This window comes from Molothrus ater, chromosome 3, assembly GCF_012460135.2.
Source record: "Molothrus ater isolate BHLD 08-10-18 breed brown headed cowbird chromosome 3, BPBGC_Mater_1.1, whole genome shotgun sequence".
NCBI classification, from domain to species: Eukaryota; Metazoa; Chordata; class Aves; order Passeriformes; family Icteridae; genus Molothrus; species Molothrus ater.
The window spans coordinates 95,901,761-95,929,009 of record NC_050480.2 but is presented as its reverse complement, the minus strand read 5'-3'; the positions used below and the strand labels follow the sequence as shown (position 1 = coordinate 95,929,009).

The 27,249-nt window shown below is 37.3% G+C and overlaps 1 protein-coding gene across 2 annotated transcripts in view; it reads left to right on the top strand.

The window, feature by feature from the left end:
* FAM135A (family with sequence similarity 135 member A) overlaps positions 1-27,249 on the top strand; it is a 79,544-nt gene that overhangs the window by 18,875 nt on the left and 33,420 nt on the right. For both annotated transcript variants that reach the window (XM_036379563.2, XM_036379564.2), the window contains exons 4-8: positions 19,746-19,825; positions 23,933-24,075; positions 24,191-24,261; positions 24,574-24,747; positions 26,997-27,123. In XM_036379563.2, the coding sequence (XP_036235456.1) occupies positions 19,746-19,825; positions 23,933-24,075; positions 24,191-24,261; positions 24,574-24,747; positions 26,997-27,123 (595 nt within the window). The remainder of the gene's footprint in view (positions 1-19,745; positions 19,826-23,932; positions 24,076-24,190; positions 24,262-24,573; positions 24,748-26,996; positions 27,124-27,249) is intronic.

Sequence of the window (27,249 nt, the reverse complement as noted above, 5' to 3'; positions counted from 1 at the left end):
TACTCTGTCATGCAGTGTTGCTTCATGTGTTACTGACTATTTTTATAGGGATTTGATTATTTTTATTCTGTATTGGAAAGTCACATAGTCTAAAAAGTCTAGGATTAAATTTTAAATATGAAAATAATTTTTCTTAAAACCTAATTTGCAATACAATATTTTTGTCTAATTGGAGATGAGGGTAAACCTGTAGATATGGAGAGTACATTATATTCTTACCCAGGCCTTTACCCTTGCATGTGTTAATTTCTGTAATCCCTTTTGTTTGAAATATTATAGGTGTTTCTCTTCAATATGTAAAAAATGGTCTTGCCCCAGTTAACTTACTTGTTTATCAATTTGGCAGTGGAGAAATTTCTCTCTTCTCCCTGTGCTGTGCCTCCAGTTACACAGGACTCCAGGCTGCCTCTTTAGGCTCTCCTGACCTCCTCTTACTCCACCTTATCTCTGTAAAAGTCTTTTCCACATTCCTTTCCTTTGATATTATGTGATTGTCCTAGATTACTTTCTAAGGTCTTTGTTTCCCATGGCTATGCAGGAAGTAATCCTTTGTAGCTTATTTTGGAGCTATTAAAGATTATTGGTCCTTTAGTGTTGTGGTACATTAGCCTTCTGTCATTCCTCAAGTAGACTACAGTAAAAATGCATGTTAGAGTTTAGGCTGTATTAGTGTTTGCAGAGATGGAACAGGGTGTATCAGTGTTGATTTATGATAGCTGCTTTTTACAAAACATTGTAGAGTAACTTCCCTCAGAAATAGTGATAAGAAAATGTATTCTTGTTTTTAGCCTTGTTGTGGTTCAAGACTGGGGTGTACGTGCGTGCATGGGAATATTGTTTTCAGTACAGCTGGGGGGTTGTTTTGACAGAAGTGATGACCCATTATGTTTGGTACTATGCAGTCAAAGCACATACAACAAACTGACCCCCTTTTAGGGAAAATTGTAATTTCACTCTTCATTGGAAGAGAAGGATTAAGGAAGGCTTAAGAGATCTGTGAAAACACTGAGAATATTCTAATTACTTCAACAAAAAAGCACAGTCTTTTGAACTGTAGCCTTTTTAAATCTTTGAAATCAGTGGGCAAGGAGAGGGTAGAACATGGGAGCACATTTACTCTAATGGAGAACCTGAAGAGAAGAAAGTGTTTTGGTTGTCTTAAGCTTACAAATCAAATGGTTCCTCAGAATGGTAGTTGAGAAGCAAAGCACAGCAATATAATTACCAATGGCGTATTCTTTGCCTGGTGTATTTCTTTTTAGCTTACTGTTGCAGTAAGATAAAAAGCAGTAAATTCACAGGGCAAGTTCAGAGAGGTGGAATGCTGACATAAAGAGAAAAGTGATGTGAGGAGATAACTTCTCTGGTTTCAAGCTGAACCTTAAACTCTGGGCACATTCCTGTAGAAATTAATGTCAGGAAGAGGAGAGAACTTCCAGAATAATTTGACAGACCAAGAAATGTGACTATTGCAATTAATTCAATTTGGGTAGGCTCCAGTATTTTTCTAGGAAACTGTGTTTATTTGAGACCATATGTAATACTTCTGTTGCTGCAGGAGCTCTTGGATAATGGATTGAATGAGCAGAAAAGGAAATCTTTAGTTTTGTTGTTAGCCTCCTATTTTTTAGCTATCACCGTGTTTAGCATGGTTTGTCTTGCCAAAATCAAGTACAGAATTGGTTGTATTGTGTGCATTTAAGCCTTCCCAGCGTGGCATGCTTGTCTCATGGAGTTAGAAACATCATGACCTTCTGAACTGTGTAGAACAAAATGTCAGCTATTGCAAGTAATCACATCAAGTTCCTTATTAGAATTTAGAATATTTTACTCCAAAAGTATTTGTTTGCAGAGCGACTCTAGATTCTCCCTCATTTGATTACTGGAGATGTCATCATTCCCAGCATAAATTTCCTTCTGATCAGCTTTAGTTGTTTTTCTTAACAGCTTTGTCTTGTGAATCACTTTATCAGTCTGAAAGTTCACCCTTATGTATTTTAGATGTCAGTCTTTTGTCCCTTTTGTTAAATATGAGCTAACATGAGTTTGATCATTGGAATTTGTGGCATATTCCCCACCCTCCCTTCTTTTTCTGTAGAGTCCATGTACCCTAATATCCAGTCAAACCCATTTTACTGTCTTCCTGCTTCTATAACTATTTGAAGAAATATGTCAACTCTTGCATCCCAAGTGTCTCATATTTTCTCAGATTTGTATCTGTAGTGGCACTACAGTTGCCAGAAGCAGTTACGACTGTGTTTACACTAACAATTAAATTTGGCATTTAAGGAACGAATTACTGAAAGCAGTGCTGATCTCCATACATCTGTATGGTTACTTCAGACTAGATTTTAACCTCATCTTCTGATGAGGACCAGATATTTTGTATCGTGAGTGTAATTTGAAGTTGTTTGTATCAGTAGTTGGTTCAGGCTGTTTGTGCCCCTAGGGGCTGAAGTGCATTTTGTGACTGGTAGATCAGAGTAGTTCAACTTCCTTAGGAGACATCCAGGTTCTATGACTGGAAAGCTCTCAGTGAACTGAACCAGCATGCAGCAAACTGGGGTCATTGGGGAAGGTGCCCCAAAACCACTCTTTTGATCTAAACTGGTCTAAATAGTGCAGACTGAGCGAAAATTTCTCATAGTATTTTACTCAAGATCATATTTATATGAAGGGTTATAACTATCTTACCCTCCTAAGTGACCCTCTAAAGCAGACTGTTTCTTACTCAAGATAACATACTATTCCAAGAAGAGCTAACAGACAGTGCATTGTAATAAAATATTTGTCTTATGTATCCAATACAGCTATTTTGTTATGTTTTCTTATAACTGTGCCATTTGCTTTAGACCCAGCTTGTTACAGATGGCTCCACTAGTTTATTTTTATCTGTTATTACATTCATATAAGGCATCACACAATTTTTGTTTTGACCTAGTGAGATGTGATGATAGGAGTTTTGCTCTAACAGTGATTGATATGCGAGTATTGTGTGACAAAATGAATTAAAGAAATGTATTTGTTTGGGACCTGTGAGAATGTCTGAGATAATGAAGTTTCAGGCTGTTTTGTCATCTTAGCTCATAAACGTTTACACCAGTAAGGTGGGGGCTCGATACTACTGATCTCCTATAAAACAAAGGAAGCATAACATGACTTGATTACAGAAGTAGAGAATGAGTTGAGTTGAAAATTGGTTGGATGATTTGGCTCAAAGAGTTGTGATCAGTGGTGCTAAGTCCAACTTAAAGCTGTGGCACCTCCCATGGACTGATACTGTGTCAGTGGTCCCAGCAGTCTTTGCATAGAATCATAGAATGACTTGGGTTGGAAGGGGCATTAAAGGTCATCCAGTACCAACCCTCCTGCCATGGGGGAGGCACCTTCCATTAGAACAGTTAGAGCCCCATCCAACCTGGCCTTGAACACTTCCAGGGATGGGCTGATCACAGCTTCTCTGTGATCACTGCCTGTTGCAGTGCCTCACCACCCTCTGACTGAAAGAATTTCTAATACCTCATCTAACCCTAGCCTCCTTGAGCTTAAAGCAGTTCAATTTCAAAGACTTTGCTGTAAGAACAGGTTGCTTACCCCCTCATTTACATACGTTTTGTATGTGTCAGCATACATATATATCCTGAACTGAGATATAAATGTGTCAGAATGTCTCATTCCAAACAACTGCTTACTGAAAGTGACTCAGTACTTTGTAAGGCTCAGTTGAAGTTCCCATGTTCCCCATGGGATGATGGGTCCTGATGTCTAACCTGGGACAGTCACACCTTTTCTGTGGGTAGGAAGAGTTTCCTGGTAACCCTCACTTGTGAGAATGTGAGGTTTTCATTTCCCTGGAGCTGTGTATTGATTTTTACCTGTAAATGGCAAATCTAATGAGGTAAAAAGACTTAGCTAGTAGTTTGTAGTTTAGCATAGTGCACACATTGCTGCAAGATCTGCTTGGAAAACAGCTGTCATCTACATTTCCCCCATCTCTGTGCATTTTTATATCCCAGTGTTAAGTTCTTACTTTCTCACTAATCTTTTGTTACTTTGTCAGTAGTATGCATGCACACACAAGTGGCCAAAGCTGGCTTTAGAACACTTGTAATCGTTATGTCTCTATGTGTTTTGCCTTTTTTTTTTTTTTGGTACCATTTTAATTTGTAAGGTACAATACCTGCAGTTTGATTGTGGGTTTCAGAAAAAGAAGTTCCTAATGGTTTTTTTGGCTGTGTAAATTTGTTGTTATATAAACTATGAGGAGAGGAAGTAAAATAAAGTAGTAACAGTAGCTCTTTATTTCATATTTACTGTTTAGTGTGTCTTAGTTTTCTTTTATTTGACTTTGTTTTGGGTTAAAAGATTCTTATAAAACCACATGAAGAACTTATATTAGTAATCTAAGGCTACCACACTTCTTAAAGTCTTTTTGCTTTTAACTGTTGGGTAACAGATGGAAAGAATAATACTAAATACCTTCCAGAGGAGAGACTTTGGCAGATTCTAACCTAAAAGGTATTTTTGGAGATGTATCATATCTGAAAGGTTATTGGTAGGATTGCAGCATAAGTTGCTTGTGAACCTAAATCCTATTAAAAGTCAAAGGAATTTCAGCTTCAGAGACTACTGAAAATTTAGCCTTATGATATTCTTCTGTTCCATAGATTTATGTTTTTCCATGTGTAGATACTCACTGATGTGTCTAAGCAGTATTGACATTTTATGCTTTCATGCATGTGGTTGTGTAATGTAGCTTAAAAGAAAATAACACTGAATCAGAGTATGAAATTTAATAAATCTTATTATGATTACTCAGTAATGTCATGAGAAATAATGCAATATATAAAAGGTTGTATTGTTTTCTGGATCCAGTGAGTTGGCTACATTAATTTTAGAATTTTTAGCAAGAAATTAAAATTCAAAATATACACTTCCAGCAGGACCATATTTCTTCCTCCTGTTTATATCAGAAATGAAAATGTCCTTAAATGAAGAAGTAGCCCTTGCTAATGGTTTGTGTTGCCAGCATATGATCGAATAACAAACTCTTGATGGACAAGGAACATTCAGGTTCACCTGTTTGGTTTTCTTTTTAATTCATACAGCTCAGACATACTTTTACTTTCAAACTACATTTCTGTATGACATATTTTTCTGGGAATAAGTGTTGTGAATTGCCTTCTGACAGGATAGCTTATCTTTTGAAGTATTGTACTGTGATCTTTACCTAATGTAATGCATTTTTACAGAGAGAGAAGAAAGCTGTCAAATTTGTCTAACAGTTGTAAGATGAGCTCTATTTTTCAGTTTATGGTTTTACAGCAATACAAATAGCAATTATACAGGTTTAAGATTTGGAAGGCTAGGCAGTAAACTCAATGGAATAATCTGTCTAGGAAAAATTATGCAAATATTTTTGGTCTTGAGTTTTTTGTTGTTGTTGTTTCGTTGTTTTGGTTTTTTAAGTGGATCAGTTTCTGATTCGAGTTTGTCAGTAGATGCCCACACACAGGTCCTGCTTGCTTTGAGGCAGGAAAGGGTAAGACTGGGAATGAGCAGTGGAGAAGTCTTATTTTAAATTGCCATTGCTGCAGAAGTTGAAACTTAGTATCATCAATTTTCCTATTAGCCCCTGTGATGCAGCATGTCTGAGACACTGATGACATGGTCTGGTCCCAAAGAGCAGTTACAATTTAAAAGACAGAATCTTGTCTCCTAAAATATGACATCTTATATTTGTTGAAAAGAGGGGTTAAAAATTAAGTATTGTTTCCTTTGAGTTAGCTAAGAAATTAAGGCTTTTTGAAGCACACTGAGTGGAACTGAAGACCATGGGTAGGTTGTTCTGCTTGTCTTCTTCAGTTATCTGAAGACTTCAGTTATCTGTGACTTCAGCCACACAGGGAAGCTTGTCTGGGGGTCACCTACAGCCACTGTAAATTGGACTCCTACTTTTGAATCCTCCTCCCTGCTCTTCTCTGTGGTACATCCTAGAAGACTATACTCCAGCTTAAGAAGCTAAATGAGATACAGATGCTGCAGGTTTTAGTTGCATATTCTGACTCATAAAGATGGTTGTACAGATGCTTGTTTCTTCAGTCATTATACATAGAGGTATAGCTAAGGGTTGGTAGTTATAGTTGTCCTGAGGGTATGTTTATTTTCCTGTATCCCCCCATATTCCAAAAATATTACTTCAATGTTTTGTAATGTTCATGGGTACTCATTGCATCTTCTGGACTTCTCAAATATGTGGTGCAAATTTCAAATCACCTGAATTTTATTCAGATTTTAGCTCTTACATTAAAGTAGTACTTTTGGACGTTTTAAAAATAACAACTTTTGCAATTGAAAATATGATTTTGCAATGGAAAACATTTTCTCAACTCAGAATTAAAGCTGTCTAATGGCATCCCATCTCCTCCAGGCATTCAATTTGGCAAAATTCCATTTTTTAAGAACAAAAAGATGAAGAGCACAGATGCCTAGTTACGCCATCTTGCTGCCTTTGTGGACCTGACAGTGCTGTGGTAGGCACAGCTCTTTGGTGCAACAGTGATATGGCATAATTTGCTGTCCTTTGAGACTGCTTTTGGAGGGACTTTGGAATTCCTTCTTTCTATATGCAACTGAAGAAATAGGGGTCTTGTGTATGTAACACCAGGTACCATTTCACACTGCCAAGTAACAATTGTACCTCAGCATGCCTTGCCATGAAGTCTGTCAGGAGAAACATGATCCATGAGTTTAGTTTAGTGAGGGGGTAAATGACAGTGTAAGACAGGAATGAGTATAAAAGGATTTTATCTGGAGAAGACCATTATTTTATTCTCTAGAACATATAGCACTCAGCTGTGTATAATATGAAGGTCGAATGGGCATAGGTGTTAGTTGAAGGCATCACAATAATGATTTCTTGAGTATGCACCTTCTTTTTCTAAATTGAGTTTTACTGAGTTCAGTATTATGGAGAGGCATGTGACAGCAGTAAGTTTTAATTTTGCATTGAATACATATTTAGTCACTAAAATTGCTACTTTTGAGATTCTTTCAAGTGTTAGCACTCTTATATGCAAAAGCTTGTAGCTTGTGCATAGTCTTACTGTTCAGACCTGACACTGAGATGGTAGCAAAACCCAGAAGAATCTGTAATTCATAGGTGTTTTGCCTTATTTATGTGTGCTTGGTTAATACACATAATAGTTACAGCAGAAATATGATTCTTTAAGTTAGTGTACCATCCACAGCTATCTAGGGAAGGGAGAGAGAAAGATGCTCATCTTGTGTTTCACAGTCTTGAATCCCTCACAATACAGCAGATGTTTCTGGTATGGTGTCTTTTTGTGCCTCCTTTGCTGCTCATACAAGCTAATAATGTCTTGATGTATACCTGTATCTGTAATCACAAACAGCACTTTACTGGATCATCACAAACTGCAGAGAGCATATAGCTTTTTGAAATAGGGAACCAGGCTCAGTCCCACCACCAAACACAGACTCAGTCAGTGACTCCAGTCAGGTGTTTGCTTCAAATCTCTTCCTCTTTTACTTCTTATGCCTCCTGTCAATTACTGTACTCCACATAAAGTAACTCATCAGATTTTTGAATATATTTTTAACCTTATTTCACCCCACTCCACTTGTTTGCCCTTTCCCCAATTCTGACTCACATTGGCCATGGGGGAAGAAACTTAAAATATCTCCAAATACTTAGAGGCCCTCTAGACTGGACCATTGTGTTCATGCTTATGCATACATAATTTCCTTTGTTGATTTAAAAAGTTTTAAAATTGCTTTAAAAATTTGTCTCATATTTTCTCAAAAAATATGATGAATACCTTAGATTAAGTGATCAAGACCTGCTGCTAATAATTTTCTGTATTTGTGTATTTTTACTGCAAGAAGTAGCACATAAGTTATTGTAGGTGATCAGGCTGGGAAGAAAAAAGAAGTGTATTTTTCACTTGTGCATGTTTCTTTGATGTGGATGGTTGTGCCTGAGCTCCAAGGTTTTTTTGGTGGAGGGAGAGGGTAAGAGAGTATACCCAGCATGGCACACTGTTGGTGTCATGAACCCAAATCTGGAGCGAAATAGCATTCTATGCATTTATATTGGGCCTGAGCATGGATCTGCCAAAAGGTGTGATATGCATGGTCTTCTCCTGCTTTGTTTGCTCCTGCAGTCAGGTCAGTCAGATGGGCTTGCTTTTGGCAGCAGTATAGTCAGAGAGTGGGTTAAGCAGGCAGGAACACAGGGTTAATGGTATAGATCTCACAGGTATGGAGATCTGTTGGATAGCATCTGCCTGAGTAGGGTGATCCTGCCTCTGGTGCTTCCTGTGTGCCTGCAGCTATGCTCTTTCACCTTATGGTTGCTCAGCTCAAAGTGGTAAACCAGCAGGAAAAAAACAGCAAAACCAGAATCATTTTGGGTTATATTTTTTTTAATCTCTCTGGTCCACATCAACATCAGATATTCTGTCAGTGATGGTGCAGGAGTATAAAGTACACAGGAGGAATGGGATGCCTACTTCTGTCACCAGCTAGCTTTTGGGTTGGTTTAACTGTAATGCTGGACTACAACTAATCCTGAGAGAAATATGCATAAAAGTTCCAGGCTCTGTGTTAGGAGACATATCTGGCACGGGAGAGGCCATTATGTCAGTATGATCTGCTCAATGACAGCAGCCCAGAGATCAGTATGTTTTGAAACAAAACCTCTGTTTGAACTTTTGCATTCATCTCAGTTGGCATCCCTGCCCCTAGGATACAGAGTTATGACAGACATCAGGTATGTCAATTCTAATTTCCCTAAGCCCTCATGTGGAGATACAGAGCTTGCCTGGCAATGCCAGTTTGCAGTTTCCACCTCCCTTGCTGCTGGCAGCTTTGTGCCACCGCAGTGCCCTGCCCTGTGGGTTGTGCTGGCTGAGCTGCTGGATCTGACCAGTGTCCAGAACTGCTCTGCAAGTTGTGCATTGGTGTAATTGAGAAAGGTGTCAAATGTATGGCAGGGGGAAGAGTTGAGTGCCTGGGAGGACAGGACAGAGGAAAAGGGGTAAACAGAATTCCTTAAACTTAGTTTCTTACAGAAGTCCTTATATTGAAAAAGCACAGTCTAAATTTCAAGACATTATTCTTGACATCCCCTTACTATAAGAAAGGATAGTGTTTCCCAGATGCCAGCTTGCTTGACTGGCACAGAGAAGGAATCAGATTATTGCAGAAGTCAGAGAGATCCAGCTCTGATACTTGGCAGAGAAAGGGCCCCTAGTCACGTCCAGAATGCCAAGTACCTTTTCTGTAGGTCAGTTCTGAAAGGGGGAAGGAGGAGATGATAGAACGGCATCCAGAGCAGCAGAAACCCTCAGCGTCCAACTCTGCAAGGAGAACTCGGGATCTTCTTCAGTGGATTTTGCAGATCTCATCTTACAGGGAGCAGTGGTGGGAGGTCAGCCCCATAAGGGGAACAAAATGAGTTAGATACCCAGATGGATGGAAAGTTTGAGGACCCTCAGTATATGTAGAAAGTAAATCATATGATCACCTTGATGACCATCACTGCACTTCAGTCATATCACCATGGTTAGGGCTTCTTCTATGGAGTTTTTCTCTTTTCCTGATTACATTCTTTTCAGTTTTCATCTCATACTACTTTTGTATGCCTTCCTTTCAGCAATTTGTTTCCTACCTTTCCTGAATACATTCCTACATAAAATTGATTTCAAAATATTTGGGATACCACTTGAGGTTTTCCTCAGTGCTTGTTACAATTTTCTCAAAACAGAAGCATTTGAAAAATGTAGACTTTAGAAAAACAAATTGGTTTTTTTGCTTGCTTATATAATTTTTTTTAACTTATTGAACAGGTTCAGCAGGTACTGTGTTTCTTCAGGGTATCCAGCTTATGGAACCTGGCAAGAGAAAAAGGGATTTGACTACTTAGTGTGTTTGTTCTCCTGTAATTTTTTTCATTTATATAAACTGGCATCAGAAATTTAATTCTTGTCAGTATACTGGATAGGGTAGGTCTTGGGAGATACTGTTGCTGTAGGAGGTAGCTCTCTCATGTCAAAAAGTCTGTTCAAGAACAGTAACTCTTCTTTTTTATGAAGGGGAAAGAAGTGGAGTTTTTGCTTTCAAATCTTGAATGTTCACTTTACTCTTTGACATTCATAAGCTTTTAGGATAATCGTAATTTAGAGAAACAGGTCTTAATTTATGCTGGTAGCTTTTCATTACTTGCTTGTGACATTGTTCTGGTAATATTCCCTGAGGTTATTTCTTAAGATTTATGATAATAATAAAGCAGTTCTGCTTTTCAGTGCTTTTGGAGTTGAAACTCTTGAAGTTGAGGAAAAAATAATTTACCAGAAGTGGCAGTACAATTTCATTTTATTTCTGAGCATGGAGCCCCACCACTAGCTCAGCCTTTCTTAAACCCCTGTCATGTCACTGAAGGGAACACTTTTTCCTCTGGCTGTGTGATCCTGCCTTCTGTTAATAGCCCCTACTGGATTCTTCTTTTCCCTATTCAGGTGGATGAGCGTGTTGGTTTCTTTTACCATAGACTTGATGCAACAGCAAAACTTATTTGAGGCAGGACAAAAATACGTAAAAGAGGTTTTGGTCTGCAAAATGCTTCTACCTGGGGCAGTACTGGCTTAAGGTGATTTAAATGAATCATGAAAATGTGCCTTGCTTGAAGGAAAAAAGACACTTCTAATCTTAGAGATTACTTTTCCTTCTTTGTGTGCTAATAACATCTCAGAGCAGTATATTTGAAACTACAGTGTTGCAATGTAAAAAATTAAATGACAGGAGCTAATGTCACTTTCATGAATTACACAGCTACTACAGGGGAAAATATGAAGATAAGGGTAAGGGATGAAAGTGATGAAAGTGACCTGCCTTTCTTTGGTTTATCTTACATAAGATACGGTAGCTCACATGGGCTCTTTTGTCACGATTTTTTGCAACAGTTTTCTTTGTGATACCTGATTTTCCTTCTGGTTAAATGTTTGCTATTTGCAATTAAAACAGAGATTGGCTTTCATGAAAATAAGGTGCAAAGTGAATTGTAAGGCTTGTATACTTGTTTACTGACAGATGAGAGGAACAGAATTGCACAGCTGCAAAACTTACAACGTTTGAAAGACTAGTGAAGGCCAGAAAATGAGTTGTCTTCTGGTCTCCCATCTGCTGTGTTTGCTAAACTTTGATTTTGAAATTAATATGTTATGATATGTCTTGGTAAAAACTGATGTCTGTTTGCAAGGGCTGAAGGTATAAAATTGTGACCCTGTATACTAGGAAAACCTAGCATCCCGTACTTTTCTCCCCAGAGAACTGAAAAGTTCCAAGCCACAGAGTGGTTAAACAATGGTGATATATGATTTGCAAGGCTAGTATGGTGAATCGAAAAGTCAAATGAAAAATACTTTCAAGCTAAATAAATATAGTTTAAAAGTTCTTATTAGAGAATGAGAAATCGTTATTCTTGAAGATAAGCTTTATGGGACTGTTGTACTTTAAAGATTGGAAATTTAGTATGATTTCTTTTGTGAGGAAATTTAGTATGATTTCTTTCTTTTTCTCTTCAGTAAGAACAGGAAGTAAAAGAGGAACTAAAATTATAAACATAGACTAATATAAGTTAACATATATTTGATTATATAAGAATCAACTGCATGTTTATGTGTCTCTTTAAAAAAGCAATAATTATTTGAGACTGTTCCCCTTTCAAGTTTTTTAATAGATGTTCATAAGCATTGCAGGAATTCTGCCTGAGTGTGTTTTGTGATAAGAACATGGTGAAAAGGCTTTTGTAATAATAAGCAAAATCTCCAGTTGCATTTACTTTCCTCTCTCCTGTTTTATGTATTTAATCCTGTTTCATGTATTTAATCCTGTTTCATAACAAGCTGCTGTGACTCAGTTGAGGTATTAGTCTATAATAACTCTCATCAGACTTTTGGTCTAGTTACTATTTTGTTTATATATAATACTGATTTTCAGAAATGTGTGCTCTAGGCATGTGAGGTACTTCAAAAAAGTAATTAACTTCAAGGAAACTTACTTTCAAATGTATGAGGACCTCTTATCTATTTCCTGTAAGTTTGCCCAATGTGTTATTTATCTTAATAAAAGTCAGCTGGGAATTACATGGATTTTTCATTGAAGGGATTGCTAAAAGATTTTAAACATAGGGCATGAAAGTTTTCCTGTTACTCAAGTATCTGAATTAGAGTTTCTCAGATAAATCCCACAATTATAGCAGAATGTAAATCTCGTATTGGTCCTTACTAGAAGTACTTATTACATACAAATGATTGCAAGATATTAATCTTTCTGTGCATTCTATACTTGTATTAAATAATTCCCTGTCTAGATAAGCCCTGTACCTAGTTTGGTGTCCATTTGGTATTCTGTGGGCCCAAAATAGGTTTGGTGGGATTAAATTTTTATAGACAACTGTGCAGGTCTCCTGGTGAGGAACAAGTCTAACCAATTCTGGTTTTAATTTTGCGCTTCAATAATCAACTTTTTATTGCCTGTGCTTTATTGTGTCTTTCTCTGTTCTCTTATTTCAGTTCCATTGCACCTTATTTTATTTCCGTTGTGATTTTCCTCTTTACCTGGGTTGCCTTTTTACAGAATGCTTAGGAGGTTACAAAAAAAAAACCTGGCAAATTTGTGGTAATGTTTAAGATAGAGTATTTGTGTTCCACAATCATATGGAATGTTATAAATGTTACAGGTGTACTCAGATTGCCTGGAAAACTACGTGGCATTTGTCAGTATTGGCTTGTAACTGTGGAAAAAGCTAAATGTCTTAACTGCTTTTAAGATTTGTTTTATAAATCCATGGAAGAATTAGGGATGTAGGGTCTCTCCAGTAGCAAGGGGCTTATCTTGTAGAACAGAGGGGTGTTGAACAGAAATAAAACTAATACTCTTTCTCATTGTTGGATCCTCTCAGTATTGTGCTGACTCAGCCTCTCGCTGCAGTGGGAGTTTCTGTCAGTGCCCGTTTGCTCCCGTGGGAATCTGTAGGTGTGATCTGTAGGACACAGCTGTGCCAGGGTCAGGCTGACACTGCCTCCATGAACTGCTGCCCCCGAGCTGCTGCTCCTCTGGAGACTCGCTCTTCTCTCTGTTTTCCCTGCAGTTCCTCATTTCACTGCCACATTCCATAGTTGCAAAGCAGTGCTTCATCTCCAGCTCTGTTTCCTCATGCACCAAATGAGTCCTGCTTGCCTGAGCCACAGCTCACCTTGGAAAAAGGAGAAGTCTTACTGGCGGTCTGCAGTGGAGGGTGTGTTTTTGATAGGGCCCTGCACTCCGTAGATCCCAAGAGCTCTCCTGAGGTTTTGCGTATACAGAGTCACAGCTGTTCTTCCATTTGGTTAACTGATAAATTTAGAATCTGCCCTGCAGGTGACCCAATGTGCATGTGAGTTTTACAGTCCACGACATTCAGTGCTTGCTCTTGCTAATGTGACTGAGCACATTTAAGTGTGCAGTGCATGCAGTGGGATTTAGGGAAGAGGAAAGCTCAGACTCTGATGCACACGCTTCTGTCTTTCCTCTTCTGGCGAGAGGAACAGCAAAAACGTTTTACCTCAATGATGAAGTGTGTTATGAAGCTTTTTTAGAATGTACGCTTGCCTTGGAATGTTCTTTAGCCGACAAACTAAGTTGTTTTTCAAGTAAAATCTTGTGCAGCTATTGCCATAAATACTCATATGCTTTTTAATGCATGAGATTATTTTTTATTTTAATAATGGTTGTACTTTATGACTGCATTTGCATGCATTACTCCCTGTAGTTCCATATAGGAGCATTAAAAAGTCAAATCACTATTACTTCATATGTTTCTATTTTTGTCAGTAGCAAGATAAATTCCAGTTATTGATAAACCTATTTCCTGCTCAGATTCTAAGTTACCATTTTCCACAAATGTGGTAAAAACTCCCTTACTCACGCCTATCTAAATGAAGTTCCCCCGTAGCGGGGAGGAAAAAAAAAGAAACATATACATTTTCCTGTGTGGGAAAGCTTTTTATGGCACATGCCAGATTTTTGAATCTTCAAGATTTTAATACAACTTGATGAACAAAATTTAATCCTTTATACACAGCATGGACAATAGAGATGTCCTTTGCCTACAGGAGAGCAGTAATTCTAACTGTTTATTTCAGAACACCTTTTCCTACAAGGTCTGTAGTAAGGACACTAAGCTCCAGATATCCTTGAACCTTTTAATATCATGGTTATATATTTGCATGCAATGACATTGAGGACCAAATGACATAAACAGACACGAGTGCATATATTTACTGAAGAATGACTGCATAGGCTGGGTTTGACAGAAATCACCTGGATATTTATAAACTGTGTACTTCAGCTTTGCTTATGCTGTCTCAGTAGACATCTCAAATGTTTAGACTATCTCCCCCATTGAAGCAAAAGCAAAGGTACCTTTTGGGGGATGTCAAACTGTTTCAGGATAAAGGTTTTAAGTAGTACAACTAGAGCAAGAGATCTGATATTTATTCATCCTAGACCTCATGTCTGTTGCCAAGATAAGTAAAGTAAATGCTGTAAGCATTTAGAGAAGGAGGGGTTGGCAGATTTTCAGAGGTGGTGGTGTAGGTCATCTTTTTCTTTTCCTAAGTGAATGACATTTGAAATTTCATAGGAAGTAAAAAATGCTGCCTTTCAGGGAAGCTGTTGAGAGGGATTCTGCCTGTGTAGACCTAAGAAGACCAGGAGCTGAAATACGCTCTGTTCACAGGTGCGTCTGCAACTTGTTCTGTGTACCAATTCCCAACTATATGTGCTTTTTACTGTGTTGCCTTTCAGTCATCAAGTTGGAAATTGCTGAACCCTGTTTTTCAGGTTTCCTTTAACTTCTGGGATCATAGACTGATTCAGGCTGAAAGGGATAGTAGCATATCATACAGTTCTGACTCTCTTCCTGCTGAAAGGAGGGTCAGAACTTGATACAAACCATGTTGCTTGGAGCACTGTCCCCTCATGTCTTGAAAGCTTCCATAGGGGGAGATTCCATTTCTTATCTGTTCCAATGCTAAAGTATTCTTAAGACTGTTTCAAGTTCCATTTACTCAGCCTCCCTCTGAAGCCTGTCCTTTAAATCACATCAACACCCATGAACATCAAGCTGTAGCAAGCCACTTGTTGTCTTGAAAAAATGGTTCTCAAGACTCATTCAAAATCTGTTCTTGGTGTAGTCAGACCTTCATCCAGCTGTGTTCCCTGCATTGCTTGTACTGCAGTGACTCTTTGAGTTAAGGCTCAACTTCCTTAGCTGCCATTGTAGCCCAGCCTTTTAAAGTGACAAACGCTAGCTGTATCATCTAGCACACAGTATCTTGCTGAATTATCAGGTGCTGATTCTTAACATCATGGCATAACCTGTCAGGGTACTTTAACGGTTAATGCATATCAGGCTCTTGCTCATGATTAATTTTTTAGTGCATTTTCTGTCATACTGTACATTAAAGTTCTTGGTGGTATTTCTGTTGGTTTGTTCTCTGTTTAGTGAAATACAGGGTAATCTTGCTTGAGCTAATGGCACAAATGATAGTGTGAAGGATACTGCTGTTTTTTACAGGTCATTCTTACAGTATATCACCTTTCTGAATACCACTAATTCTTTTCTTCAAAGCAGAGTAGCTTTAAATTGTCTTTGTCAAAATACTTCTGACTTCTTTGTTATCTTAAAAAACCAATGATGATGTGGCAGTTTCAGTTAATAATCTGAAAATGGTGTTTTTTTTAATGTAATGCAGTCAAAACAGAGATTAAGGGAGAGATTGTAACTTTTTTTTTCAAATTATTCTTTAAAAATATTCACATAAAAAACACAGCTAGTCTATGCTTTAAGAACCCTAGCACTTTTCTGGAATCTTAATGCTGTCTGCAAAGCTTGACCTATTTTTTTTTTCAAGTATTTCTGCTCTGGAAAACAGTTTTACATAGAGCTTTATATGAACCTGAAACCCTGTCTCTGTTACCAGTAGAGAATTTGTCTAGGTTGCTCTCAGAATCAGGCTGGTACTGAAAAAGTACCAGACTGGTGCAGGATCAGTTTGATAATTGCCCTGTCATGTTCCTGGGACTTAGAGATGCATGTTAGAGAAAATGTGCTGTACCAAGGTTGGGCATGTGAGTCTCACTGGCTTTGCTTCAGCACGGCCATGCTCTGAGATGTTTGCACTGGGTTCTCCCTTCCAGCGGGTTTCAGGAAAGCAGTGTAGTATAGACACACTGATGGACCTGAGCTGTTGTGTCTGAAAAGTTCTAGTGGTAAGCCTGCAAGTGTGTGTTTGTCTGCCATGTTCCACCATTTGGAAGAAGCTGGACTGCGGTTTGAAAGCATTGGTAGCCAGCATCGATTTGGGCACGTGTGCTGCACCATGGGTTGTGTGATCTGTAGCATTGTTATCATCTGGAATTTTCCACTACTCAGGATACCTTCATTCTCTCATTACATTAGATAGTGGAGAGTTGATACATGAGACAGTGGAGAGCTGATTGTATTCAGATCTTATTTATGGTGTGTTTTAAGGATATTTGGGAGAATTGAATGTGATAGGTGAGTAACAAGTCCTTGATACCGAATTGCTATGTGTAGGCCCAAGCAAATACCATAGATCAGGTTTATGTGTCAGTTGTCCTGACGACAACTAAGCAATGTTTGTAGTACAGCCAGGAAATAATTGAAAGTGACTTGGTTTTGTTTTGGTTTTTAATAGAAATGGAAGCATTGCAACGTAAATTGATTCATGGGTTGAACAAAAGATGGCAAGATGAGGAAGGCAGGGCTTGGGGAAAAAGAGTGATTAAACTTGATCCATTTTTTTTCATTACTTTTAAAATTTGCTGTCAAATGAGAAATGTATATCATAATTTTAAAAAAGTACTTCCTTATTTACAAATTGCAAATATAGTACCTTTGTGAATCAGGTATCCTGTTTCAGTATAATAGCTCTTCATTTGCAGGTAGATCCTTAATGTATACAGCATTTAAAGATGAATGACAGTGAATAATTCAGGTAAATACTGTGTAGGGGACTGTCTCTCTTATTTAAGTAACTTAGTGCAGTTAAATAATTTTGTCATCTATCTAGGTATAAGATTTTGAATTAGTGTTTGCATATTTGCCCTTAGCTGAACTCCTACAAGATTTTATTATTCAGTGTAACAGGTGAATGTTTTATGTTCTAAACTGCTTAAAGTATAAATCTGCTGAAAATCTAACCCATCTGTCTCAAACAAGCAAACAAGACACCTTCATCTCCCTATGGAACCAAATAAAAATATCAGGCAGGTAAAGGGTTTGCTGAAGAAAAAGGATAGAATGGTCTGCTCTTGATTAATTGCAAGCAAACAATAATAAGAAAGAAAGGATGTCCTAACAGCCTTTTGGTTTCACAAATTACATTTTAGGCATGAACAATTCTATTGATCGTTTTCTTTGAGGCACAAACTGTAAACAGTCACTTAATAGTATCTCTAGGGTGAATGAGCCTTATTGGATTAAGTAATGGGAATATCCCATTGCACCCTTTTTCTGTTCAATGCTCAGTTTTTATTTTGCTTTGCCTTTCATTTTACCTTGTTACAGTCCTTATTCAGTAATCTATCCACACTTGATAAAGTTGTTAATCCTGAGTTAAATTTATGCTCTGCAGAGCTGTCACATGCTTCTGAACATCAGCTGAGAATTATGCAGAATTTGGATTTTTAAAATTCTAATAGAATGACAGTTTGGTATGAATAGTTTGGTAGGCTAAAGCCAAGGTGAATTAAAATATGTGGTATAGCTCTGAACTTACTGAGATGTGATGTTTTAATAGAAAGCTGCAACAAAATATTGCATGCAAACCATATAAATAATTTTACGTTCTTTTAATACAATGAAATAATTTCTTTTAATGAAATAACAAGCAGTATGCTTTACCATGACAAGCTGGTCATTAGGATCATGGGAATATGCAGCCAGTAGTGGTAAGGCATCAGTCTCTTGATGAATGTGTACTGTGGATCCAAAAATGACACTGTGAAGCTAGGGCTGGTGGAAAGTATCTCCTTGCTGAGGCTATTGTACATTATCATGTATCATGTTTCTTCAGTATAGGTGAAATGAGTCACTAATTGAATGATGGAAGTCTCATCTGACCCAGAAAAAAAGGAGTACATCACTGTACTATGCTGCATCCTCCTGGGTCACTGTTGAGAGGGCAGTCTTCATCTTCTTCATTCTGTATACTCTACAGTGAAAGCTTAATGTTAATTCATATTTCTTTAACCCAATACAAAATGAATTAATTTACTATTTATTAATCACTTAGAGAGTGTATTTGTTTGACCTGTGGGTTTCAAAAAATGAAATGTAACTAGTAGCTTGCAATAGGTTAAGTTTTGCTCTAGTTTTTAAAAGTAGGAATCACTTCATATCTTATCTTTAACAATGTTACTGGTTCATTATAAAGCATTCTTTGATATATAAGTTTTGATGAGTCTAAAGTTGACTTTTAATTTTGTGAAAGAATTAAATTAAGGGCTTTTTCATTGGCTTATTGTTAGGCTAATACACAGTCAGATCAGTTGAAACGTTAGAAGTCAAAATCAGAAAACAACAAATACATTCGTTTGGGTTTAGATTTTTGGGTTTGGATTTTTTGATGAAAACCATGACTGTGATTTGGGTGTACACTGTGAGTGAAATATGAGGGGTAAAAGTGTACTCCTAAGGACATTTAGGACCATGCTCCTACCAAAAAAGGAGGGGTTTTCTTCCCCTCTGTACCTGTGTTTGTGCTGCCTCTCTTTCACTGGTCCTAGTGTTTGTGGAGCTGTGTGGTAGGTCACATCAGCTCACTGAGGAGCTGAAGCTAATTGTTCAAACAAAAATAAATTATCTGAAATGGGATGGGATGGTTAGAAGGTGTCATCTAAGAGTATTTGTGGGTACTTGTGTTATGTAGAGGCTTCCATAAAATTTGTCTGGTGACAGTTAAGGATTTCTTAGATGAAAATCTAAGTTGGAAATGGTATGGAGCTGAATAAGATGAAAAATGGTTTAGAGATGGGGTAGAGACCCCAAAGACTTGTGTTGGGGTTTTTCTCAATTTTGGATTTGAAGCCTGCAGTTCCTGGCTTTGATAGCATAAAGGTACTGTCGTGTTTTGCTTAGTGTGACCTTTTATTTGCACTTTTGCATAGCTGGTGGCCACAAACCATACAGGGAGTGTCTGGTAAGCAATGTGTTTTCATGGAGGGGGGAGTTCTACAAACTGCAGTTTCACCTCCTTCAGTGTCAGAACTGATTATAGCAGTCCTGTAGATGTGCTACATGGCAGATCCTTCTGAGATGACTGTAGTGTATGTGATAATCCTGATTTTTCATTCATACCAGTTTTCCAGCGTAGTTTACTGCAGGTCTTTACAAGTATTTGCCCCAACTCTGTGGGGTATGGAAAAGCTAGTGTTGGGACTTCTTGTTATTCATGTTTGACCACTACTTTGGTTAATAATGTTAAAAAATAAAATATAACAAGATAAGGGTCAAGTAAGACAGTATTAAGCTTTGTAGATTCCTTGATCTGTTCCTCTTTCCCATTATCCACTCCTGCCTTTGTCAATGTATCTGTATATGGTAAATGAGATGTACTGTAGCACATCAGTTGCAAATCACTCTTTTGCTTTAGCTTTTACCAGATTCGTGCATCTATGAAAATTCCTCCAAGAATTCCACACATATTGGAAGCTAGTTTGTTACATGGAACTGGTAAGTGTAAAAACTTTTCAGTAAATTAGGTCATTATCTTGCCTTGCTAATTGAGGAATTACACTTTTTGTTGTATATTTTTATAACTAATACAGAAGTGGTTTTAATTTTGTTACTAACACAATGCAAATACATTTTGTTGTTAACAACAGGACTTAAAAGTTGATTACAGAATTTATGTTACTGTTTTTATCTGCTGATTGTCTCTGCTGGTAGCAAAATACGGTGATTGCTTTATATGAGTGTCTTCTGGTTTTTTCCACTAATTGTCTCAGTCTTCTCCATGTTTCAGGCTAAGATGACCAAGGGCAGATCTAAGTAGATATCTGACAGCAATGGAGAATTTCAGATACAGACTCTTACACAGATTGATAAGCCCATTCTTTTTCTGAAAAGAACACTTGGAAAGGATGCTTTTCAAACTTACTCTGTTGTTCTCTAGTGGTACACTTGAAAATTGATTTAACCTCCTGAACAGATTTCCCTTATCTTTTTTCTTTTTTAAACCTATCATTCACTTTTGATTTCTATGTCCATGCAAACTAAATCCAGAGAAATCTCTTGGGGCTCACCTAATTCTGTGTACACCATCCCTCAGCATGGTGTAAAAATGTGAAAAGCAGAAAATTAATTAAGTTTTCAAATGTTACATGGAATTATGGGAATTTCAAGGAAGAAAAACCCAATATAGTCTGAGAAAATGTAACTGAATACAGTCTGATAGGATGTAACTGAAACTGAATTTTTGAGGCTATTTTGAAAGTAGCTCTGAGTACAGCAACAATGTAGATACTGGATTTTGGTCAAGCTTCCTAAATATTTCTTGGATTTGTGTGAGATAAATGAATAGTTCTGATGAGCCAAGATTACTCCACTTCAAAGGCAAACTTTAATGCAGTTTATAGAATTTGGGTCTGGTAAACATCCTTTAGTAAAACACACTTTTTGAGAAGTGACACTGAATAATATGATTGATATTGCTAGAAAAAAAGTTTTTCCATTTCACAGTATATTTTTGAATATTAGGTTATTTTTTTTCAGAAAGCTGCAGTCTTGTTAGCAAATTGTGACGTGTGTGTTAGCTCTTGTTTCCTGTTACTAGGCATAAAAAGGGGTATAAACATTAAGACTGCAGTTTGGTGTGAGTTTAGATCAGCAGTTCTGACAAAGAAATAAAAAAAGGGTGCTTGATTTCCCTGGCCACTCTGTCTTACCTTCATATGCTCTGTGTGCTGTTGACACAAATGTTTGATTTGGTCTGGAAACTCAGCTGGGGAACTCATTCAGTTGACAAGCAGCTGTTTTACAAGAAACCCAAACCCCTTCAAACCCTTTTTGGGGCCCTTTTTCGATCAGTTTCTCAGTTTTCAGGTAGTTACTGATAATGTTTGTGGCACAACAAAGCAGAAGGAAGGGTACAAGCTGGTCAGTGAAAGGGGGTTCGTTTGTCCTTCTTGTGGACATGGTAGTGCTAGGTCTTGCTGAGAAACTCTGCTTTCCATTTCCATTTAGCCACCTGCTTGATTTAGCAGAGCTGGATGCTGTAGGCTCACATGCAGCCCTCCTGCTCTAGGAAGGGGAATAGCTGATAGCAATTCCTGAGACTGCTGTTATGTGTAGAAAATAGCTGCTCTTGGTCTCAGCATAGAGTAGCACAGTGCTGATTCACTCCGTGAAAATGTTGCTTGCTGACCACAGAGGAGGCTGGTCAGGATCCCCACTCCTGGGAATGGTGTCCTGTATTGATCAGGTGCTTCTTTCTGTACTTTCCTCTCTTTTCAGTCTTTCTCATATTTGCCTATTCTAAATTCTATTCGCTTTGTCATGTCATGATTCTCCCACTCCTCTCCAAGTAATTTTGCCTTCTAGGCACAAGTCATCTGCAGTTTCCTTACTTTGGCTGTGTTTTCCCCTCTCCTACAGACCATTTGTTTAATCTCTCTCCTCCTTTTATTTTCCCAAGTCAAATACACAGTCTTAAGTTTTTCCTCTTTTTCAAGTTCATTTTTATCTCCTTTCACCCCTTGCCCAGCTCTGCAGTCCCTCATTAATTTAAATAAGTATTTTTTCCATTTCTATTTTTCACATCTTTTAGTAGCTCATGAGAATTGCTTGGGACACAGCACAAGTGTCATTACAGATATGATAAAGCAATTCACCTGCTTTGGCTCCAGTCTTGTGAAGGTCTTTTATTATTCTTGTAATTTGAAGGAAGGTGTAGTTGTGCTGTAGAAAATGAAAAGAAAAACATATGTATTTTTAGCCTGTATGAGGTTGTTTCAGATTTGAGGATGTTATGAATTCCTCCTTCTCTCAAAAATTCATGATTGGTTGTCAGAGAAAAATAAAAGGGGGAGGAAAAACCAGTGAAGGCAGACTAGGAAGGAATGAGGTGTCTGGTTTTATGATGCAAGAGTAAATTATCTTCTAAAATGTAAATATATATATAAATAAAATAAATTTATATGCAAGAGTAATAAATATGTAAGAGTAAATATGTCATTTATATGCAAGAGTAAAAAAATCCCACTTTTTTTTCTCCTCTATTGTGGAAACAGCCTTTTGTGTGGACAGAAGCTTAGGAATAGTCTTGGCCAGTCAGTGCATCTTTGATGTAAAAGACAGCAGTTTTGCCTTGATGACCCCACATTTGTGAGACCTTGCTCCCCATGTGGAAGTGGCTCAGCCTGTTCCTGACTCAGCTTTTGCTCTGCAGCTCCTCTCTCTCTTCTGGGGGTGCCGGTTTGTGTTCTGCTGAGGTCAGCAGAGCTCAGGGCTGTAACTCAGGGTTGGACACTGCAGAGGAAGTGGGACCTCAGCCATTTGTCTCCATTACTTCTTTTGTTTCAGACAGGAGTGGGAGATCCCTTTTGCTGATGCTGTGCAGTTATATCAGATTATGTGCCAAGTGAAACCATACCTGCTCTGCCCTTCAGCTGTAATAGATGACACAAATGGATGTAAGCTGAAAGTGGCATTATTCATAGGGGAATTACATAGTAATGATTCAGCCTTTGTAAGCACTTTGTCCAGGATACCTAAACTGATGATATGTATGAAAACACTTCCGCAAAACCCAGTATTTGTGCATTTCTGAAGAGAAGTTGAATTAAGATGTTACTAAGAGTGGGAATGTTTGCCAAGGGCAGTAATATTCTATCAGAGGCCCCAAAGCTGTAGACTGAAAACTGCAGATTTTTTTTTCCTCCTGTGGATTCCTTTGAAATAATTTATTAAGAAGAATCAAAAGAATTTTAAAAATCTTTTGCACCTTCATTTACACGATTTCTAAGACATTTTGTCTTGGAAGATGTTGATGTTATTGAGCCATTTTTTAAGAGGAATTATAAGTGTCAGTATTTCTGTTACTTCTGTTCTTCCAAGTTCCAACTTCTTTTAGGTTTTTTCCAGAGGATTGTACCCATCATGATACTTCCTGTGTGATAATCCTTTGCTATTATGATAAATATTTCCTCAATTACTGTTTTAAATCACTCCCTTTCTCATTTCTTCTGCAAATCCTTTAACTCTTTTTTTTCAGCAAAAGATTTATCACACTTTTCTGAGCTCTTTGTGATGAGTAGCCTTTGAAGTGTCATATTCCATGCACAGTGCCAGGTTCAGGTGATAAGCTCAGAATTAGTTTGGCCTGAGTAGGATGCAAAGATCTTGAAAGAAAGAACAAACAATCTCTGTTCTTGATTGATTCAGTGGAGTGGTATATGCCATTTAATCTCTTTGTCTCATCTGTAGGTAATTTTGTTTTCAGTGTGGTTAAAACCTGCAAATTAACATGAATGCTAGATGAAAGAAGATAGAATTCAAGATTTTTATTGCAATTTTTGATGCCTAGAATGTCTTTCGTTTGTAACAAAGCAAAAATTCTTCAGAACTTACATTAAAAGCAAATTATATTAAAAATACTGATAGTGTTTCTTTGAAACAAAATGTACCCCTTCAAACTTCATCAGTCACTGACTGAAAACCACTTACATTACTGATGATGTTACAGTTTTAATAGTAATCATGAAGCTGATGGAAATGATAGTTACACTTATTAGCTGCTCTGAGTTTTCCAGTTATATTAATACTTGTTTCTCTCTTCAGGTGCAACAGATCTTGCCTTTCCTGCTTCAGTCCATGACAATATAGTTTGCAGTAAAACATTTCAGATTCTTTACAAAAATGAGGAAGTTTCTGTGAATGATGTGATGATTTTCAAAATAAAAATGCTGTTAGATGAGAGGAAGGTAATCTGCTGTTCAAATTTACTATATTCAGATAATTTAGGCTTTGTTATATACAATTTGAATTAGTACAAATAAGGGACCTGAAAGATTTCATGCTTCTACAATTTCTTTGTAGATTGAGGAGTCGCTTAATGAAATGAATTTTCTGCTAACATTAGATTTACACTTCACGGATACAGACTACTCGTAAGTTTAAATATAGAAGATTTTGTTAAAGCAAGAATATATGTTAACCCCTTAATCTGTTTAAATTTGTATTATTTATAGGTGTAGTGTGTTCACATTAGACATAAATGATGGTAAAAAAGAAATCTAATGTTGAAGTCTCTTAAGATTTCATAACTGGTTCATCTCATTCTAATTTTTTTTTCCTCTGGGGGAAATGCCATTGTGTTCCAAAGTATGGACTTAGGATAAATTGCTGTTTGAGTTAGTTATTAATAACTTGAACTTTAAATGTGATTGTTCTAATTGTATGTTCTGTTGATTTCTTTTTAGACCAGATGACCTGAGCACACTACAGCCAATTAGTAGCCGAACTTTAAAGTTGCACTTTAACCTACACCAGGGCCTTCATCATTACGTCAATGTTATGTTTGATTACTTCCACCTTTCTGTCATATCGGTTATCGTCCATGCTTCTTTGGTTGCTCTGCATCAGCCATTGATAAGGTAATCTCTCGCTAATAAAATGCAAATCAATTCTTGAATGTCCAATTGGAAATGTTATAAAACCAGAATACTTAATAAGAAGTTAAGTCAATGGACAGTATTGTTTTCTATGATGATTTTGGAATTCAGGGTCTAGACGGATGAAAAACTTTTTGTTTTTAAAATTATCTGAAAAAATTTTTGAGGGTTTTTTTAAATTAAAAATAAGAATGTGTAGTGTAGAAGAGAGAGAATGCCCAAGGCCAGAGAAGTGGAGGAATGTATAAATATCTGTATTTGTATGTGTATATTTCTATGTATAAATATATATGAATTTTTTTAATCAGGAAGATCTGCTGTACACTGTACACACTGACTGAAATAGCTGCTGTTTATACAAATAGGGTGCCTTCTGTTAACTATCTTCACAGTTTTCAGTTACTACTGCAATGACAGTGAGGTCTGCAAATGATACATTTAGCATTTTATTCAGTAAAAGGAACTGGAGAATTAACTTCTCTCTTTAAGAAATATTTTGCTATTTTTTGCTGGAGCCTTTTAATTTCATCTACTGGTGTCAACCTTTGCAATCTCTGTTTACTTTGGATCTCTCTCTGTGTGAAAAGGGGCTGTACAGTCAGTTACACATATGAAGTATTCTTTGCACACCTTTTTTTTAGCATATCTATCTTTTCCTTCTTTCGTGGTCTCCAAATACTCTATGCTACTGCCCTCAAGTTTCCTCATATTCAAGGCCAGTCTGTGCCATAAATGCCCAGACCTCTAGCTTCAGGTATTCCCACTCCTTGTGCCTGTCTTCACATCATGGAAAGCACTTTCTCTGAGTATGTTAGACAGCTGTTCTGTGCTGTAGGGCTGTGCTGGTCTGGAGGATTCAGCTGGCTTTCATGGGGTTTTGGTCGTTTTTCCCCCTGCAAGTTGGTTTGAATTATTTTGGTGATGTGTTTTAGACATGGTTATATAGTAAATGAACTAACACATCTGAAGAGATGGCACAGCCTTATTTGGGAAAGAAACAAGTACTGAGAAGGTGGGAATTGTTGAAGACATAATCTGATAAATGCACTTTTAAATTTACTTAAAGTAGCATCATGTATGTAAAATGTACATGATCACACTGTCCCACAAGTGAGATTCAGGCATTTAACCTATATTGATCATTTGTTGTTAGAAAATGAAAAACAGGTTTTGATACTAATTTTTATGCAGAAACATATTTGTCCCTACTTACCTTTTTTAAAAGTTGCAGTAAATCTGAAGGCTTTCCTATGCATTTTTCCTCAGTTTCTGGCTTTTCAAGTGATGATACAGTAATGCTATTTAATTTTAAACCTCAGCTGGATATAGCTTGTGTAAGGAGATACTGAAACAAAATAGCATCTTCTATGCTGCTTTTGTTATCTTCAGAGTATGGTGTTGCTGTGTCCACAAAATTAAGTATTCAAGTTGTCCTTTATGATGGGGAGAGGAAGAAGCTTTAAAATTTACAGTGTTTTATTTCAGCTGAGCTGCCCCATGTAGCAAATACTTGATGGTTGCTGTATCCATATCTGGCTCACTTTTCTGGAGCACTTCTTTCTGAAAAACCTGAGAATTGCAGCTATCACTCCTTTTTGTCCTTTGGGATTTCATGGGTGACAGTTTGGTCATGCTCACATTATTGGCACCTCTTCCTTTCCAAGGAGTGGTCACTTTTTGAGTGTTTTCTTCTTCTGAGTAGCATTCAGATTCACCTTCTGTTGGGAGCTGTTAACCAGTGTTAACACTTCCCTTGAAAGAGAAGATAATTCTACTTGGGTACAGCCCTGGACTCCTGTATGATCTACGCTTTTCTTTAATCTGTAATTGCTTATTTCTGCCTGTTATCTAATAGTCCCCACTTTCTTCATTCATTCATTTTTCGTTCATCTTTCCTAGTTTTTATCACAAGGCTACTGTTTCAGGATGCTCTGTTCTTCCAGGAGTTCAGGATAGGATCTCCTCCTCAGCAGGCAGAGGTCAGGCATACTTTAGGAAAACAGCAATGTCAGTTTGTGTAACAGCTTTGAACTTCCTGCTACTGCTTAACTTTAAGAGATTAAGTCCTCCCATCCAAATCCACAGAAATTGAATCCTTTATACCTGTATAGTTCAAAATTTATCTTTCTGGCTTAAACTTTCAGGAATATTGTTTAAATTAATTGAAGTTTGCATTGGAAGTAATGAGGCACAGTATGTTCAGATTATCAGTTCATTTGTGCTTTTTGCAGTTTTCCTCGCCCAGTGAAGAATACATGGTTGAACAGGAATGCACCTGCACAAAACAGGGACTCTGTGATTCCTTCTCTTGAAAGTGTGGTCTTTGGCAATAACTACACAAAACAATTATCAGCAGACGTAAGATTAAGTAGAAGTTTAAAATTTTATTTGTATTCTGTGGGGAGGTGTGAATTTTATCTTTTCTGCAGGAATATTATTTGATAAAGAATGAACTTTGTTCAAGTGGTTTTGGGGTGGCATGTG